The 20048-nt window shown below is 45.3% G+C and overlaps 1 protein-coding gene across 4 annotated transcripts in view; it reads right to left on the reverse strand.

Annotated features, from left to right (window-relative positions):
* Window positions 1-20048, reverse strand: part of SUDS3 (SDS3 homolog, SIN3A corepressor complex component) — a 201229-nt gene that overhangs the window by 84438 nt on the left and 96743 nt on the right. For all 4 annotated transcript variants that reach the window (XM_063964312.1, XM_063964313.1, XM_063964315.1 and 1 more), the window contains 4 exons: window positions 18322-18393; window positions 16535-16554; window positions 15944-16100; window positions 4606-4701 (listed from right to left, as the gene is read on the reverse strand). In XM_063964312.1, coding sequence (XP_063820382.1) covers window positions 4606-4701; window positions 15944-16100; window positions 16535-16554; window positions 18322-18393 — 345 coding nt within the window. The remainder of the gene's footprint in view (window positions 1-4605; window positions 4702-15943; window positions 16101-16534; window positions 16555-18321; window positions 18394-20048) is intronic.

The following is a 20048-nucleotide window of genomic DNA, read 5'->3' on the forward strand; positions in this document are numbered from 1 at the left end:
ACTGAAGCCAATTCTTTCTGGAAGAAGATTGATAAGGCCGAAATTTGAACTTTAATAGAGCCCAATTTGAGACCCATAGACAATCCTGCCTGCAGGAAATGTAGGAATCGACCCAATTGAAATTCTTCCGTTGGGGCCTTCTTGGCCTCACACCACGCAACATATTTTCTCCAAATGCGGTGATAATGTTGTGCGGTCACTTCCTTCCTAGCTTTTATCAAGGTAGGAATAACTTCCTCTGGAATGCCCTTTTCTTCTAGAATCCGGCGTTCAACCGCCATGCCGTCAAACGCAGTCGCGGTAAGTCTTGGAACATACAAGGTCCCTGCTGAAGCAGATCCCTTCTTAGAGGTAGAGGCCACGGATCTTCCGTGAGCATCTCTTGAAGTTCCGGATACCAAGTTCTTCTTGGCCAATCCGGAGCCACTAGTATTGTTCTTACTCCCCTTTTCCGTATAATTCTCAGTACCTTTGGTATGAGAGGCAGAGGAGGGAACACATACACTGACTGGTACACCCACGGTGTTACCAGAGCGTCCACAGCTATTGCCTGAGGGTCTCTTGACCTGGCGCAATATCTGTCCAGTTTTTTGTTGAGGCGAGACGCCATCATGTCCACCTTTGGTTTTTCCCAATGGTTCACAATCATGTGGAAAACTTCCGGATGAAGTCCCCACTCTCCCGGGTGAAGGTCGTGTCTGCTGAGGAAGTCTGCTTCCCAGTTGTCCACTCCCGGGATGAACACTGCTGACAGTGCTATGACATGATTTTCCGCCCAGCGAAGAATCCTTGCAGCTTCTGTCATTGCTCTTCTGCTTCTCGTGCCGCCTTGTCTGTTTACGTGGGCGACTGCCGTGATGTTGTCCGACTGGATCAACACCGGCTGACCCTGAAGCAGCGGTTTCGCCAAGCTTAGAGCATTGTAGATCGCTCTTAGCTCCAGTATATTTATGTGAAGAGACGTCTCCAGGTTTGACCATACCCCCTGGAAGTTTCTTCCCTGTGTGACTGCTCCCCAGCCCCGTAGGCTGGCATCCGTAGTCACCAGGACCCAGTCCTGTATGCCGAACCTGCGGCCCTCTAGCAGATGGGCACTCTGCAACCACCACAGAAGAGACAACCTTGTTCTTGGTGACAGTGTTATCCGCTGATGCATGTGCAGATGCGATCCGGACCATTTGTCCAGCAGATCCCACTGAAATATTCGTGCATGGAATCTGCCGAATGGAATTGCTTCGTAAGAAGCCACCATCTTTCCCAGGACTCTTGTGCATTGATGTACTGACACACTTCCTGGTTTTAGGAGGTTCCTGACAAGTTCGGATAACTCCCTTGCTTTCTCCTCCGGGAGAAACACCTTTTTCTGAACCGTGTCCAGAATCATTCCCAGGAACAGCAGACGTGTTGTCGGGGACAATTGAGATTTTGGAAGATTCAAAATCCACCCGTGTTGTTGAAGCACTACTTGGGTTAGTGCTACACCGACTTCCAGCTGTTCTCTGGACTTTGCCCTTATCAGGAGATCGTCCAAGTAAGGGATAATTAATACGCCTTTTCTTCGTAGAAGAACCATCATTTCGGTCATTACCTTGGTAAAGACCCGAGGTGCCGTGGACAAACCAAACGGCAGCGTTTGAAACTGATAATGACAGTCTTGTATCACGAACCTGAGATACCCTTGGTGTGACGGGTAAATTGGGACATGCAGATAAGCATCTTTTATGTCCAGGGACACCATGAAGTCCCCTTCTTCCAGATTCGCTATCACTGCTCTTAGTGACTCCATCTTGAACTTGAATTTCTGTATGTACAGGTTCAAGGATTTCAGATTTAGAATAGGTCTTACCGAACCGTCCGGCTTCGGTACCACAAATAGTGTGGAATAATACCCCTTTCCCTGTTGTAGGAGGGGTACCTTGACTATCACCTGCTGAGAATACAGCTTGTGAATGGCTTCCAATACCGTCGCCCTTTCTGAGGGAGACGTTGGTAAAGCAGACTTTAGGAAACGGCGAGGGGGAGACCTTTCGAATTCCAACATGTAACCCTGAGATACTATCTGCAGGATCCACGGGTCCACCTGTGAGCGAGCCCACTGATTGCTGAAAATCTTTAGTCGACCCCCCACCGCTCCTGAGTCTGCTTGTAAAGCCCCAGCGTCATGCTGATGGCTTTGTAGAACCCGGGGCGGGCTTCTGGTCCTGGGCAGGGGCTGCTTGCTGCCCTCTCTTACCCTTTCCTCTGCCTCGGGGCAGATAAGACTGTCCTTTTGCCCGCTTGTTTTTATAGGAGCGAAAGGACTGCGGCTGAAAAGACGGTGTCTTTTTCTGTTGGGAGGGGGTCTGAGGTAAAAAAGTGGATTTGCCGGCAGTTGCCGTGGCCACCAGATCCGATAGACCGACCCCAAATAATTCCTCTCCTTTATATGGCAATACTTCCATATGCCTTTTGGAATCCGCATCACCTGACCACTGTCGCGTCCATAAACTTCTTCTGGCAGATATGGACATCGCACTTACTCTCGATGCCAGAGTGCAAACATCCCTCTGAGCATCTCGCATATAAAGAAACGCATCCTTTAATTGCTCTAAAGTCAATAAAATACTGTCCCTATCCAGGGTATCAATATTTTCAGTCAGGGAATCCAACCACACTACCCCAGCACTGCACATCCAGGCTGAGGCTATTGCTGGTCGGAGTATAACACCAGTATGTGTGTATATACTCTTCAGTGTAGTTTCCAGCCTCCTATCTGCTGGATCCTTGAGGGCGGCCGTATCAGGAGACGGCAACGCCACTTGTTTTGATAAACGTGTGAGCGCTTTATCCACCCTAGGGGGTGTTTCCCAGCGCACCCTAACCTCTGGTGGGAAAGGGTATAATGCCAATAACTTCTTTGAAATTAGCAGTTTTCTATCGGGGTTAACCCACGCTTCATCACACACGTCATTCAATTCCTCTGATTCTGGAAAAGCTACAGGTAGTTTTTTCACCCCCCACATAATACCCCTTTTTGAGGTACCTGCAGTATCAGAGATCTGCAAAGCCTCCTTCATTGCCGTGATCATATAACGTGTGGCCCTATTGGAAAATACGTTTGTTTCTTCACCGTCGACACTAGATTCATCTGTGTCGGTACCTGTGTCGACTGACTGAGGTAAGGGACGTTTTACAGCCCCTGACGGTGTCTGAGACGCCTGAGCAGGTACTAACTGGTTTTCCGGCCGTCTCATTTCGTCAACTGACTTTTGTAATGTACTAACATTATCACGTAATTCCATAACTAAAGCCATCCATTCCGGTGTCGACTCCCTAGGGGGTGACATCACCATTACCGGCAATTGCTCCGCCTCCATACCAACATCGTCCTCATACATGTCGACACACACGTACCGAGACACAGCAGACACACAGGGAATGCTCTTATCGAAGACAGGACCCCACTAGCCCTTTGGGGAGACAGAGGGAGAGTTTGCCAGCACACACCAAAAGCGCTATAAATGTATATAAACAACCCTAAAAGGTGTTGTTTCTGCTATATGCGCTTTAAAAATATAAATATCGCCAAAATGTGCCCCCCCTCTCCTTGTTACCCTGTTTCTGTAGTGCAGTGCAGGGGAGAGTCCTGGGAGCCTTCCTCACAGCGGAGCTGAGCAGGAAAATGGCGCTGTGTGCTGAGGAGAATAAGCCCCGCCCCCTTTTCGGCGGGCTTTTCTCCCGGGTTTTGAGGTATCTGGCCTGAGTTAAATACATACATATAGCCTCAATGGCTATATGTGATGTATTCCTTTGCCATAAGAAGGTATTAAATATTGCTGCCCAGGGCGCCCCCAGCAGCGCCCTGCACCCTCCGTGACCGTTCAGTGTGAAGTGTGTAGCAACAATGGCGCACAGCTGCAGTGCTGTGCGCTACCTTCATGAAGGCTGAAGAGCCTTCTGCCGCCTGTTTCCGGACCCTCGATCTTCAGCATCTGTAAGGGGGATCGGCGGCGCGGCTCCGGGACGAACCCCAGGGTGACCTGTGTTCCGACTCCCTCTGAAGCTATGTCCAGTAGCCTAAGACTCCAATCCATCCTGCACGCAGGTGAGTTGAAAATCTCTCCCCTAAGTCCCTCGATGCAGTGAGCCTGTTGCCAGCAGGACTCACTGAAAATAAAAAACCTAAAAACTTTTTCTAAGCAGCTCTTTAGGAGAGCCACCTAGATTGCACCCTGCTCGGACGGGCACAAAAACCTAACTGAGGCTTGGAGGAGGGTCATAGGGGGAGGAGCCAGTACACACCATGTGATCCTAAAAGCTTGCTTTTGTGCCCTGTCTCCTGCGGAGCCGCTATTCCCCATGGTCCTGACGGAGTCCCCAGCATCCACTAGGACGTTAGAGAAACAATATTAACTTACACTACAGAAATCTACTTCATTTCCATGTAATAACAGATTCAAAGAAGGGGGGGGGGGGGGCAGCGTGGTGTTGGAAGTCAATACACACACCAGGCATAAAAATCAATCTACACTACACTAGATGGGCCAAGTGGTTCTTATCTGCCATCAAATTGTATGTTTCTATGAAAAACGTGAACAGAAAAAAAAAAATTATGCAAAAGGATATCAGGAGCTGGTTTCCTCCGTTTGTCAGGAATCGGCACGGGATCGTTGGGCCGACGCCTCAATTTACGAGTCATGATCGGTTTCACTTCCATGGAATCTGATGACAGAGATAAATTTGTTATAAGATTTCAATGAATATAAAGTTGTTCTATAAAAAAAAAAAAGGCCACTAAGGGGTATATTCAATTGAAGGCGAAAACTGCCGTCTGTTGAAATTCGACTTATCGAAAAGCACGTGGATCGGCGGAAAAGCTGCCGATCCATGATGTCGAAAATGGGGCCAAATTCGACAGGTTTTGGCCCCCTCCTTAACCATCTCAGTTCGACATTAAAATGATGTCTGACTGAGATGCGGACCCAGAGGCGGCGAGGGGGAAGGGGGGGGCGGCAGGAAGACAGCCGGCTCCAGCACGCTGCTGGAGCCAGGTGGAAGCTGCCGTGAGGTCGGGCGGCTGAGTGACATCCTGCTGCAGCGCTGATCTCCCTGTACGCCAGCGGGCTGTCCCCCCGCGGCTCGCCCCCCCTCTCCTCCTCTGGGTCCCATCTAAATTCGACTTGAAAAAGTCGAATTTTAGATGGGATTGAATAGGGGTTGGCGGATCCATTTCGACAAATACATGTCGGAATGGATCAGACTTTAATTGAATATACCCCTAAATCTCAATATACTGTTCTCTTATGCAAGAATGAAAATCCCAAATATATACTATAAAAAACCTGCACTTAACTGAATAAATTCAAACAATTACATATACATTTCAGATACATCTGTAGTATACTATTTAAGTGACCATAATAAGAGTTTCTAAATGATCTGTGATGTTCCACCTGCAAGCCCCATTTCTTCTTTGGGTTTCCAGGAAAGGAAAGGGGGCAATCCATAGAAAATTGGTTATTTTATTCAGCAATAACCAGCACACTGGAAACGTGCACCAGACAAAAATGATATAAGAATATAGTAAAGAAGCAGCTTTAAAGCACTTCGGGTTACTACTAGGTCAATGGAGCACTTCGGAAACGCCTGCTTCACCTTCTCAAACATACATATATGCATATACTGTCAGTGTATACTTATCTATCCTCACACATGCATTCTGTAGTCATTTCTAGTACTAATAAGGATAGCATGCAGAAGAGCCTAAAGTTTTCATGACGCGGATGCTAAAAACAATCCTTACAAATTCTTGTCCATGTTGACATTACATAGTTACTGCAGATATGTCGGCTGCACATTCATGCTGCAAATCTCTTTCCAATCATATCCCAAAAGTGTTCTATTGAATTGAGATCTGGTAACTGTGGTGGTCATTGCAGCACACTAAACACATTGTAAAGCTCGTGATTCAGCATGAGATGACATGTCGACAATAGAAAATGTGTAGACTGTAGCTACAGAGGCATGAAAATGTGAGAAACAATGCCCAGGTAGACTGTCATTTAAATTGTGCTCAAGTTCTAGTAAGTGGCCTAATGAATGTCAATTAACATGTCATAAACCATTAGACCACCAACACTACCAGTTTGTTCCACTGACATAGGCAGGATGAATCCATGTTTCCAGCAAATTCAGACCTTACCATCTGCATGTTGCAGCAAAACATGAGATTTGTTAGACCATGGAAAATTTACCAATCTTTAATCCTTTTGTCCAGTTTTGTTGAGCCTAGGCCCAGTAAGCCTTAGTTCCCTGATGGGAGTGGAAGCCGTTGTGGTCTTCTGCTGCTGTAGCCCAGCCGCTTTAAGTTTTGCATTGAGAGGCACTTCCATTTACAACTAACACAGCAAGGTTATTTTAGTTACTGTCCTCTTCCTTGGAGCTTGAACTAAGGAGGCCAATGGCCTCTGACGTCTTTCATTAAGGCGTTTCTGCCCACAGAACTTTTATTCGCTGAATAATTTTTATTCTGCACTTATTCTCTGTAGATTGTAGACAGTTGTGCATGCAAATCCTGGCAACAGTAGTTTCTGAGATACTCAAATAACCCCACCTTGAACCAACAATCATTCCACTTATTTATCTTCCCCATTCTGGGGATTTGCTCAAACAACAACAATAATAACAACAACAACCTTTTGACCATGTCAGTTTGCTTTTATGCACCAAGTTGTTGCAACATCATTAATGGGTTAGCTACCTGCACAAACAAGCAGGTGAACATAAAGTTACAGTTGAGCATATGGGTGTACAGTTAGGTCCACATACTGTATATTTGGACACTGACAATTTTTTTTAGCTGTTTACCAAAACACAGTTCTATATGGCTTAAAAAAATAAGAATTTACTTACCGATAATTCTATTTCTCGTAGTCCGTAGTGGATGCTGGGGACTCCGTCAGGACCATGGGGATTAGCGGCTCCGCAGGAGACAGGGCACAAAAGTAAAAGCTTTAGGATCAGGTGGTGTGCACTGGCTCCTCCCCCTATGACCCTCCTCCAAGCCTCAGTTAGGATACTGTGCCCGGACGAGCGTACACAATAAGGAAGGATTTTGAATCCCGGGTAAGACTCATACCAGCCACACCAATCACACTGTACAACCTGTGATCTGAACCCAGTTAACAGCATGATAACAGCGGAGCCTCTGAAAAGATGGCTCACAACAATAATAACCCGATTTTTGTAACAATAACTATGTACAAGTATTGCAGACAATCCGCACTTGGGATGGGCGCCCAGCATCCACTACGGACTACGAGAAATAGAATTATCGGTAAGTAAATTCTTATTTTCTCTGACGTCCTAAGTGGATGCTGGGGACTCCGTCAGGACTATGGGGATTATACCAAAGCTCCCAAACGGGCGGGAGAGTGCGGATGACTCTGCAGCACCGAGTGAGAGAACTCCAGGTCCTCCTCAGCCAGGGTGTGCCCCTGACCAAGTAGCAGCTCGGCAAAGTTGTAAAGCCGAGACCCCTCGGGCAGCCGCCCAAGATGAGCCCACCTTCCTTGTGGAATGGGCATTTACATATTTTGGCTGTGGCAGGCCTGCCACAGAATGTGCAAGCTGAATTGTACTACACATCCAACTAGCAATCGTCTGCTTAGAAGCAAGAGCACCCAGTTTGTTGGGTGCATACAGGATAACAGCAAGTCAGTTTTCCTGACTCCAGCCGTCCTGGAAACCCATATTTTCAGGGCCCTGACAACATCTAGCAACTTGGAGTCCTCCAAGTCCCTAGTATCCGCATGTACCACAATAAGCTGGTTCAGGTGAAACGCTGACACCACCTTAGGGAGAAACTGGGGACGAGTCCGCAGCTCTGCCCTGTCCGAATGGACAATCAGATATGGGCTTTTGTGAGACAAAGCCGCCAATTCTGACACTCGCCTGGCCGAGGCCAGGGCCAACATCATGGTCACTTTCCATGTGAAATATTTCAAATCCACAGATTTGAGCGGTTTAAACCAATGTGATTTGAGGAATCCCAGAACTACGTTGAGATCCCACAGTGCCACTGGAGGCACAAAAGGGGGTTGTATATGCAGTACTCCCTTGACAAACTTCTGGACTTCAGGAACTGAAGCCAATTCTTTCTGGAAGAAAATCGACAGGGCCGAAATTTGAACCTTAATGGACCCCAATTTGAGGCCCATAGACACTCCTGTTTGCAGGAAATGCAGGAATCGACCGAGTTGAAATTTCTTCGTGGGGCCTTCCTGGCCTCACACCACGCAACATATTTTTGCCACATGTGGTGATAATGTTGTGCGGTCACCTCCTTCCTGGCTTTGACCAGGGTAGGAATGACCTCTTCCGGAATGCCTTTTTCCCTTAGGATCCGGCGTTCAACCGCCATGCCGTCAAACGCAGCCGCGGTAAGTCTTGGAACAGACATGGTACTTGCTGAAGCAAGTCCCTTCTTAGCGGCAGAGGCCATGAGTCCTCTGTGAGCATCTCTTGAAGTTCCGGGTACCAAGTCCTTCTTGGCCAATCCGGAGCCACGAGTATAGTTCTTACTCCTCTACGTCTTATAATTCTCAGTACCTTAGGTATGAGAAGCAGAGGAGGGAACACATACACCGACTGGTACACCCACGGTGTTACCAGAACGTCCACAGCTATTGCCTGAGGGTCTCTTGACCTGGCGCAATACCTGTCCAGTTTTTTGTTCAGGCGGGACGCCATCATGTCCACCTTTGGTCTTTCCCAACGGTTCACAATCATGTGGAAGACTTCCCGATGAAGTCCCCACTCTCCCGGGTGGAGGTCGTGCTGAGGAAGTCTGCTTCCCAGTTGTCCACTCCCGGAATGAACACTGCTGACAGTGCTAACACATGATTTTCCGCCCAGCGAAGAATCCTTGCAGTTTCTGCCATTGCCCTCCTGCTTCTTGTGCCGCCCAGTCTGTTTACGTGGGCGCTGCCGTGATGTTGTCCCACTGGATCAATACCGGCTGACCTTGAAGCAGAGGTCTTGCTAAGCTTAGAGCATTGTAAATTGCTCTTAGCTCCAGTATATTTATGTGGAGAGAAGTCTCCAGACTTGATCACACTCCCTGGAAATTTTTTCCTTGTGTGACTGCTCCCCAGCCGTTCAGGCTGGCATCCGTGGTCACCAGGACCCAGTCCTGAATGCCGAATCTGCGGCCCTTTAGTAGATGAGCACTCTGCAGCCACCACAGAAGAGACACCCTTGTCCTTGGAGACAGGGTTATCCGCTGATGCATCTGAAGATGCGATCCGGACCATTTTTCCAGCAGATCCCACTGAAAAGTTCTTGCGTGAAATCTGCCGAATGGAATCGCTTCGTAAGAAGCCACCATTTTTCCCAGGACCCTTGTGCAATGATGCACTGACACTTTTCCTGGTTTTAGGAGGTTCCTGACTAGCTCGGATAACTCCCTGGCTTTCTCCTCCGGGAGAAACACCTTTTTCTGGACTGTGTCCAGAATCATCCCTAGGAACAGCAGACGTGTCGTCGGAGACAGCTGCGATTTTGGAATATTTAGAATCCACCCGTGCTGTCGTAGAACTACTTGAGATAGTGCTACTCCGACCTCCAACTGTTCTCTGGACCTTGCCCTTATCAGGAGATCGTCCAAGTAAGGGATAATTAAGACGCCTTTTCTTTGAAGAAGAATCATCATTTCGGCCAATACCTAGGTAAAGACCCGGGGTGCCGTGGACAATCCAAACGGCAGCGTCTGAAACTGATAGTGACAGTTTTGTACCACGAACCTGAGGTACCCTTGGTGAGAAGGGCAAATTGGGACATGGAGGTAAGCATCCTTGATGTCCAGGGACACCATATAGTCCCCTTCTTCCTGGTTCGCTATCACTGCTCTGAGTGACTCCATCTTGATTTGAACCTTTGTATGTAAGTGTTCAAATATTTCAGATTTAGAATAGGTCTCACCGAGCCGTCTGGCTTCAGTACCACAATATAGTGTGGAATAATACCCCTTTACTTGTTGTAGGAGGGGTACTTTGATTATCACCTGCTGGGAATACAGCTTGTGAATTGTTTCCAATACTGCCTCCCTGTCGGAGGGAGACGTTGGTAAAGCAGACTTCAGGAACCTGCGAGGGGGAGACGTCTCGAACTTCCAATCTGTACCCCTGGGATACTACTTGTAGGATCCAGGGGTCCACTTGCGCTTGTACGGCCCCAGCGTCATGCTGAGGACTTGGCAAAAGCGGTGGAGGGCTTCTGTTCCTGGGAATGGGCTGCCTGCTGCAGTCTTCTTCCCTTTCCTCTATCCCTGGGCAGATATGACTGGCCTTTTGCCTGCTTGCCCTTATGGGGACGAAAGGACTGAGGCTGAAAAGACGGTGTCTTTTTCTGCTGAGATGTGACTTGGGGTAAAAAAAAGGTGGATTTTCCAGCTGTTGCCGTGGCCACCAGGTCCGATGGACCGACCCCAAATAACTCCTCCCCTTTATACAGCAATACTTCCATGTGCCGTTTGGAATCTGCATCACCTGACCACTGTCGTGTCCATAAACATCTTCTGGCAGATATGGACATCGCACTTACTCTTGATGCCAGAGTGCAAATATCCCTCTGTGCATCTCGCATATATAGAAATACATCCTTTAAATGCTCTATAGTCAATAAAATACTGTCCCTGTCAAGGGTATCAATATTTTCAGTCAGGGAATCCGACCAAGCCACCCCAGCGCTGCACATCCAGGCTGAGGCGATCGCTGGTCGCAGTATAACACCAGTATGTGTGTATATACTTTTTAGGATATTTTCCAGCCTCCTATCAGCTGGCTCCTTGAGGGCGGCCGTATCTGGAGACGGTAACGCCACTTGTTTTGATAAGCGTGTGAGCGCCTTATCCACCCTAAGGGGTGTTTCCCAACGCGCCCTAACTTCTGGCGGGAAAGGGTATAACGCCAATAATTTTCTATCGGGGAAAACCCACGCATCATCACACACTTCATTTAATTTATCTGATTCAGGAAAAACTACAGGTAGTTTTTTCACACCCCACATAATACCCTCTTTTGTGGTACTTGTAGTATCAGAAATATGTAACACCTCCTTCATTGCCCTTAACATGTAACGTGTGGCCCAAATGGAAAATACGTTTGTTTCTTCACCGTCGACACTGGAGTCAGTGTCCGTGTCTGTGTCGACCGACTGAGGTAAATGGGCGTTTTAAAGCCCCTGACGGTGTTTGAGACGCCTGGACAGGTACTAATTGGTTTGCCGGCCGTCTCATGTCGTCAACCGACCTTGCAGCGTGTTGACATTATCACGTAATTCCCTAAATAAGCCATCCATTCCGGTGTCGACTCCCTAGAGAGTGACATCACCATTACAGGCAATTGCTCCGCCTCCTCACCAACATCGTCCTCATACATGTCGACACACACGTACCGACACACAGCACACACACAGGGAATGCTCTGATAGAGGACAGGACCCCACTAGCCCTTTGGGGAGACAGAGGGAGAGTTTGCCAGCACACACCAAAACGCTATAATTATACAGGGACAACCTTTATATAAGTGTTTTTCCCTTATAGCATCTTAATATATATAATCATATCGCCAAATAAGTGCCCCCCCTCTCTGTTTTAACCCTGTTTCTGTAGTGCAGTGCAGGGGAGAGCCTGGGAGCCTTCCCACCAGCATTTCTGTGAGGGAAAATGGCGCTGTGTGCTGAGGAGAATAGGCTCCGCCCCCTTTTCGGCGGGCTTCTTCTCCCGTTTTTCTGAGACCTGGCAGGGGTTAAATACATCCATATAGCCCCAGGGGCTATATGTGATGTATCTTTTAGCCAGTATAGGTATTTCATTGCTGCCCAGGGCGCCCCCCCCAGCGCCCTGCACCCTCAGTGACCGCTGGTGTGAAGTGTGCTGACAACAATGGCGCACAGCTGCAGTGCTGTGCGCTACCTCATGAAGACTGAAAAGTCTTCTGCCGCCGGTTTCTGGACCTCTTCACTCTTCGGCATCTGCAAGGGGGTCGGCGGCGCGGCTCTGGGACCGGACTCCATGGCTGGGCCTGTGTTCGATCCCTCTGGAGCTAATGGTGTCCAGTAGCCTAAGAAGCCAATCCATCCTGCACGCAGGTGAGTTCACTTCTTCTCCCCTAAGTCCCTCGTAGCAGTGAGCCTGTTGCCAGCAGGACTCACTGAAAATAAAAAACCTAACAAAACTTTTACTCTAAGCAGCTCTTTAGGAGAGCCACCTAGATTGCACCCTTCTCGGCCGGGCACAAAAATCTAACTGAGGCTTGGAGGAGGGTCATAGGGGGAGGAGCCAGTGCACACCACCTGATCCTAAAGCTTTTACTTTTGTGCCCTGTCTCCTGCGGAGCCGCTAATCCCCATGGTCCTGACGGAGTCCCCAGCATCCACTTAGGACGTCAGAGAAATGCAGATTAGCTTTAGTTTGAGTGTATTCACATCCAAATTGGAGAAGTGGTTTAGGAATTAAAGCTGTTAAATATGAACAGTCCAAATGACCTGCAAATAAGGCAGGCACACCAGTCAGTGATGATCTGCGGATGTATAAGGTGCCCTACTGCATTGCCAGCTATAAACACCCTACACCATAAACTGAGCCATTGCCGTCCTAGACGGTCCCTAGTTATCGTATGGGGTCCATTGCCTTGTGGGGTTTTCTCCACGTCTCTCTAGCAATGCCCATTCATTCACTCCTATGCATCTCTGACAGACGTCATATAAATGGTCATTACATTCCAATGTGATGACATAATTTCTATCAGCAATATTATTATATACATACATATATAACATTGCATATAATAGATACAGGTTGAGTATCCCTTATCCAACATGCTTAGTATTTTGGATATGGGATTTTTCCGTATTTTGGAATAATTGCATACCATAATGGGATATCATGGTGATGGGATCTAAATCTAAGCACAGAATGCATTTATGTTTCATATACACCTTATACACACAGCCTGAAGGTAATTTTAGCCAATATTTTTTATAACTTTGTGCATTAAACAAAGTGTGTATACATTCACACAATTCATTTATGTTTCATATACACCTTATACACACAGCCTGAAGGTCATTTAATACAATATTTTTAATAACTTTGTGTATTAAACAAAGTTTGTGTACATTGAGCCATTAAAAAACAAAGGTTTCACTATCTCACTCAAAAAAGTCCGTATTTCGGAATATTCCGTATTTCGGAATATTTGGATATGGGATACTCAACCTGTATTAACCGCATTGATCTTCAATAGATGCTTATATGAAAATTGCAGGGCACAAAAACAAAAAAATTTACACGGAAAGAAACAAAAAAAACAAAGCTGAACTGTTAATCATGTACACAGGGGCAGATTCAATTAGCTGGGGTGATTACCGCAAAGCTAAAGCTGTTGGCTTAATGCCTGGATTTATTCAATTATTAGGCAATTTCCCTCACTGTAAGTCCACGGTTATCACTTGCTAACATATAGTTTCTGGGATAAGTACTTGGAATCTATAGATTACCCCACGCGGTAAGCCCCGGAGGGTACATTTAATGTAGTTTTTTCTTTGGAGCCTCAGGAGCTAAGAAATACTAAATTAAGTGCATCCCTTAGGGCTTACCGCACAGGGTAGGAACACCTACATGAATAGCTCAGGGCTAAACCCCGCAGCTAACTGAATCTTTCCCAAACTCTCAAAAGCCTAAATAATGACAATATAGTATGAGCAAAAAGATATTCTTAAATGTAACCAGACATTCTCTTATTTTCCGACTTCCATTAGACAAGCAAGTTGCAGTTTGGGCACTATGACTTAATGCTAATTTAAAGCCTAAATGCAATGTTAATAAATAATACCACTAGCTGTTCATTACAATTATTATCTGGATGCTTTTTATTATGCCTGATCAGTACTTCAATATGAGTACATAGTAATCACTTCCAGTACAAAGATGTAAGAGGCCCATTTCAGCAGCAAATATATATACTAGTGCTTTAGTGCATAATTAGACATTTATCTACATTGTCATAATGCTATTGAAAGCAAATATATAGAATTGCTAAGTGTTACAGTGGACCATTGCGCTTAGCACAAAGTTATTAACAAGCACCAATACGCGGTTTATGATGTGCAAAGGTAGACACAATCTGTTTGGTTGTGAACTGTAATCTCTGACTAAAGTTCTTGTGAAATGTCAAGGCACAGAACAGTGTATAAGCAGCACTGCACAACAAAAGAAGTCAGCATATTCACTTTCTTCACAAAACTCGTTATGGAGCTCAACAGAGGTCACTGGAAAGCCATGATCTTCTATGACAAGAGTGGTCTGCGACAGCAGAAGACTTTTGACTGACTACGAGCTGCTTTTGGGGAGGAAGCACCATCCCAAATCGCTGTGTTTGAGTGTTTTAAAGAATTTCAGCGCAGGAGACTGTCCCTGGAAGACTAGAAGCGCTGTGGCCGATCCAAGTCTGCCATCATCGACATTACTGCCATTCGGGCCATAGTTGAGGTGGATGCCAGGGTGACTGAGGCCCAGTTAGAAAAAAAGAAAAGAAAAAAAAAGAAAAAAAGAAACACATTTCATCAGGATCCATCCGCTTGATACTCCACAAAAAAGACTGGCCTGAGCAAGGTTTCTGCACGCAGGGGACCTAATCACCTGAACTCAAGAGCAGGAGGCGGCTTGGGTGACTTGCTGCTGTAATATGCTGGCCAGGTTTGATGCGGTCACTCACACTCTGTTAGAGAGATCATCAGTGGCAATGAATAATGGATCTAGAGTTTGGACCCAGAGACCAAAAACAGTCAGTGCCCAATGAACCACAGTTGGAGGTGTGCTGTCACAGACGTTCTTATGGGAGAGCAGCGTGACCAAGCAGATGGTGGCTGTTTTTTTGACCAAGACTGGCCATGTAGCTACCCTATCACTCGAGCAGCAGTGCATAGTCAGCAGGGACTGGTACACCAACCAATTCATGCCACAAATGCAGGAAGCCATTTCCAGGCACCATCCAATAACTCTCGCTTGTGGTGTCCTTCTCCATCATGAAAATGCACCTGCCCACAAGTCCAAGAAAGTGGTGGATTTTCTGGCCGATGAACGCATCCAGGAGCCTGGTCATTCGCCATACAGTCCAGCCTGGCCCACTCTGACTTCTTCGAGCTCCCACAAATCAAGCACAAGATGGGATACGTTTTGAGTCACCTGCTTCGGACTGGTCCAGTTGCTCCACCGAGTGGTTTGAGCACATTCTACTTTGCATAATCTCCTCTGACAAATATTTTGAAAAATTTCATGTTTACTTTAATTTATAAATATAATATGTTTTGTGCATTCAGAAACATACTGCAAATCCCCCATATTTTGCGATTAACTATAAGGAAATAAAATAAGACAAAAAAAAAAAATCTAACTGTGGAAACATATTTAAAAAGGACAAAATAGATCCTCACTAAGTTACCCAGGACTCTCGATAGGAGATACATGGATATAGCCTATCAAACCTACAGGGAATACAGGAAAGAGGGTTCCTTCTAATATATCTTCCGGTTCATTTATATTAAAAATGGAAAAAAATAAAAATACATTGGGCAGCATAAAGAAACAGATGTCAGATCTGTGTGAAGTTTGTATGTTCCCAATGTTTGAGTGAGTTTCTTTGGTCCTCTAATTTCTTCCCACAATCCAAAGAAATATGAAATATATCATAATGTGTAGAATTATTCAATATTCTCTCTGTAAACCACTGAATAAATATTTCAGTGCTATAGAAAAATCAGTTAATAAATAAAATAGATGTGAAACAAAACTGTCACACGAATCCTGTTTGCAGTAAAGTATTTGTTCCGTCAACCAGTTTATGAAGTTTGCAACAGAAGTCTCCTAAAATCTGAAGGTATTGTAAGCCTGGACTGATCATACCTCCTGTCAGCTCCATTGTTAATTTCTCATTTTCAATCATTTTTTTCTTCTCCTCCAACTCTGCAATCAGATTCTCCTTCAGCTCAATCTTCTTATCTTCAAATTCTTTGACAGCTGCTTTCTTCTCCTTGATGTAGTTCCTTTCCACCTGCTCGGTCTGAAATGTGATGCAATAAAGTAGAGTTTTGGCTGCTTTTCCAGCAATAAGAAATAGAAATGATACTTAGCTATATACTAAGGCTGGGTACACACGTCTGACTTGTCTGCCTACCCACCATTGCTCCAAGAAAGTGGCTGTTTATATAAGATATACAGTGTTACTAATTGGTCTCTCAATACAAATGGGAGGGCATTTAAATTTGGCTGCCCAGCTGTGATGTCCGTGTCATCGGTCCCTGCAGCCAGTGGGTTGCCATACACACATGAAGATATATTGGCATCGGCTGTGCTCAGGGCCAACATGCTATGTCTGAACAACATCGTTCGTAGACATATTGGATGTACAAACATCGATCTATGCGCGTTTGTCGATATAATGAGCAATATGTTGACCAGTGTGTACCTAGCATAAGAGTTGGAAACTTCACTTACCTCCAGCTGTAAGAAGAGCTCTATATAAAAAAGCAGAAGGGAAAAGAAAAAAAAGAAAAAAAATCAATAAATTAGAAAATAATTCAAAATTATCAATATCTGGAGCAAACTTGCAATTTTTCAAAATGTTAAAGATCATATCCTGTATGGAGGGCTATATGCCTATGAAACGGCCACTTCTTTTAGAACTTGATCTTGCTTTGATAGACATGACTGTTCAGGCTTTTCGGTACGTACAGATGGGCTATATAAAAAGGTACTTGGTCTCTCTCACATTTCATGGTGTTGCAGCATTGAACCATGATAGATTTAAATGGTATTTATTCACCCTAATAAACACAAAGCAGTCAAACCGTTGGCAAAAAATAAAAAAATTTAATACAACCATTTATGAAAACATACGGATAAAAAACTGAAAACAGATGTTTGCATTATTATTCACTGAACTGTGGCTCTGGGTCTATTCGAGTACCTTTTCCTTATGGTGCTGCTCAGTGGCCTGTTCCTGGATCTGCTTATAATGTTCTTTTCTCTTCATACAGCGTTCTTTACTTGAAAATGCACTAACTAGCTGGGGGAGCTGACAGAGAACAGTGTATGTATACTGTAACTTGTGACGCAAGTTGCTTACGTCACAGGAAATCAGTATGGATACAGCAATGGAGTAAATACTAATGCAATCACTTATTTTCATTTTTTGCTTAAAGCTTGGCAAATGGTTAAATAAAAAAAATTCTTGACACACTGGCCAGGATGTAATGAAGTGTCAGTTCAGCAGCCGTGCGGGATGTCGGACAAACTCGGACATTATTTAAAAGGGAGAATCATTTGGCATGGTTTAGCGTTGTAAATGATTGCCCCTTAAAAAACCCTCTGAGCTCGGCCAGCATCCAGCGGGGACGCTGAACTCGGACTTCATAACATCCTGGCCTCTGAGTACTTTGGGTTTATCAGTAGGAATTTATTTCAATTAAATGGAGACTGCATGGCTAGCTGCTTGATTTTATACACCTGTGGCAACAGGTCTGATTGAAATACCTGAAATTAATAATTAACAGGGGTGCGGACAAATTTTTTGTCCATATAGGGGTATATTCAATACCTGTCAGATCCTTTCAAACGGAAAGGATCCAACAGGTCAGTATTCAATGCTGGGCCAAACACGACAAGTCAAAAGTCATGTTGTATGCACACAGGAGACCTACTTAGTAGCAAAGAGCTCTCAAGGCCAGGGATGAGATAACATTCTGATTTCCACTTTATTTATAATTATTTTCCATTTACCTAATGCAACTCAAATTGTATCCCAATGGAAGATAAGAATAACTGCAGCAGCATGTGCACGGGTGGCCGGCTGGTCGCCCGTACACACACAGCGAAGCGCCAATATATCGGTAGATACATTAGCCGTCGGCTGTGCTGTGGGGCCGACGCAAAATGTCTGTAAATGACAGAGTTCACAGACATATCGCCTGTACACACTGGCCGACGGACCCGCGATATATCGGCCGTTCAATAGAACGGCCGATATATCGGACACTGTGTACCCACCTTAAGTCATGTAAGCTGTGAGGATCAAACAGATGCTCAATCAAATTGAGATCTGGAAATTTGGAGGCCAAATCAACAACTTAAACATGAGGTCATGTTCCTCAAAGCATTCCTGAACAATTTTTGTAGCATGTCAGATCACATTATCCTGCTGAAAGAGGCCATTGCGATCAGGGAATACCGTTGCCATGAAGGGGTATACATACAAAAAAATAAAAGTGCTCTTGTTTTCTTACCAGCATTTCTCAATCTCTCTTTGTATTGCTGGTCTAATTTTTTCATGCGTTTCTGATACTCCTGGAGGGTACCTGTTATGAAGCAAAGGAAACATTATAAGGCAAACAATATCAGTCAAATTCCTTTGCTGCATACAAAATACAAGAGAGTCCAGGGCGAGATCAGCCCACAAGGGTGGCAAGTTCAACTGCTATTGCAGACATTTTTATGCCGTTACAAGGGCAACTCACCCCATCACTCCTAACTGAATTAAGCCCAGAGTATGAACAACTGTGTAACATCTACATCCTGCCTACACACATTCTGCATATTAATTTGTTCACTATATGTCTGATCCAATAGAGACACAGAAGAATAACTGCATGTGCTGCATTCACGTGGTGAATACATTTGTACAATGAGTTAGATGTATCATGCAGCCTAAAGAGTGGAGAAAGTTGCACATAGTAACCAACCAGCTTTAAGCTCTGTGATAGGCAATCTGATACACTTCAATGGCCGAACTAGATGGCCCCTTTCCTACAAAAGGATCACACATTATGCTTTGAGCAGCAAGTTAAATTAATATACAGGTACGGTATTTAATCAATGAAAGAGGCACCATGCTATAATAAAATACCAACAGGCATGTTAAACAAGTGCTACAATCTCTAAAAATCTAACTTTTTATTACAAAGCAAGAAGTAGCAGGGAACAGCAAGCAAAGGCTTGGAGGGCCACCTGTTGTAAGTAACAATCTATAAGGTCATAGGTAGAAGCTGATCAGTCACACCACTCTTTAAAAGGCTTGATACATCTCCTCCAATGTCTGTGTACAGAACACCTACATCTAAAAAGGTAACACCAATTCCTGGTTCTGCTTTGTTCTCTCTTAAAACCTGCATACATGGATTGCACACAAATGACGTATGTACAGTACATACCGTTATAATTTAGACGCTTATCTATATATTTTGCCACATTTTTCATGTTTACCATAAAAAGAGAGGATTTTTTACTCACCATCCATCTGGTGGACGCTGCGCACTTACTAAGGGGTTAGAGTGTGTAGTATGGAGTTCGGCACAGAACCTATTAAAAAAGTGACTCCTCCCCTCTGTAACCCCTCCCATGTACAGTCTCTCCACCACTCAGCCCTCAGTTAACGATTAGCCAAGCCGGGAGAGAGCATAAACCAGTAACAAATAAACCAGACTCGCAAAAAGAAAGGGTGGGATCGCAGTGTCCCCCAGATGGACTTGGAGACAAGTAAAAAATCCTCTTTTCTCCTTCATCAATCTGGGGGACGCTGCGCACTTACTAAGGGGATATCCCAAAGCAATCTAAGAAGAAGAGGAGGGAGAAGTGGACGGCAAAGCAGTCTGCAAAACAGTTTGCCCAACAAAGGCAGTCTCCATACCAAACGTATGGAAACAGTAGAGCTTTGTGAAGGTATGCACAGACGACCAGGTCACCGCTCTGTAGAGCTGCTCAAAAGAAGCGCCCCCATGAACAGCCGAGGAAGCACCAATAGCTCTATTCGAGTGAGCCCGCAGTGGAACAGGAACCAGAACAGCAGATGAAACATAAGCCTGATGAATAGCAGATGTAACCCAACGAGCCACCGTATTTTTGGAGGCTGGCCAACCCCGCTTAGAAGCGTCAACCAAAACTAACAAAGAGTCCGTACAAAAAGATAAAACGTGCAAAGCCCGAACCACATCCAGTAAAGCCAAATGTTTATCCT

Source organism: Pseudophryne corroboree, chromosome 1, assembly GCF_028390025.1.
Source record: "Pseudophryne corroboree isolate aPseCor3 chromosome 1, aPseCor3.hap2, whole genome shotgun sequence".
Lineage (NCBI taxonomy): Eukaryota > Metazoa > Chordata > Amphibia > Anura > Myobatrachidae > Pseudophryne > Pseudophryne corroboree.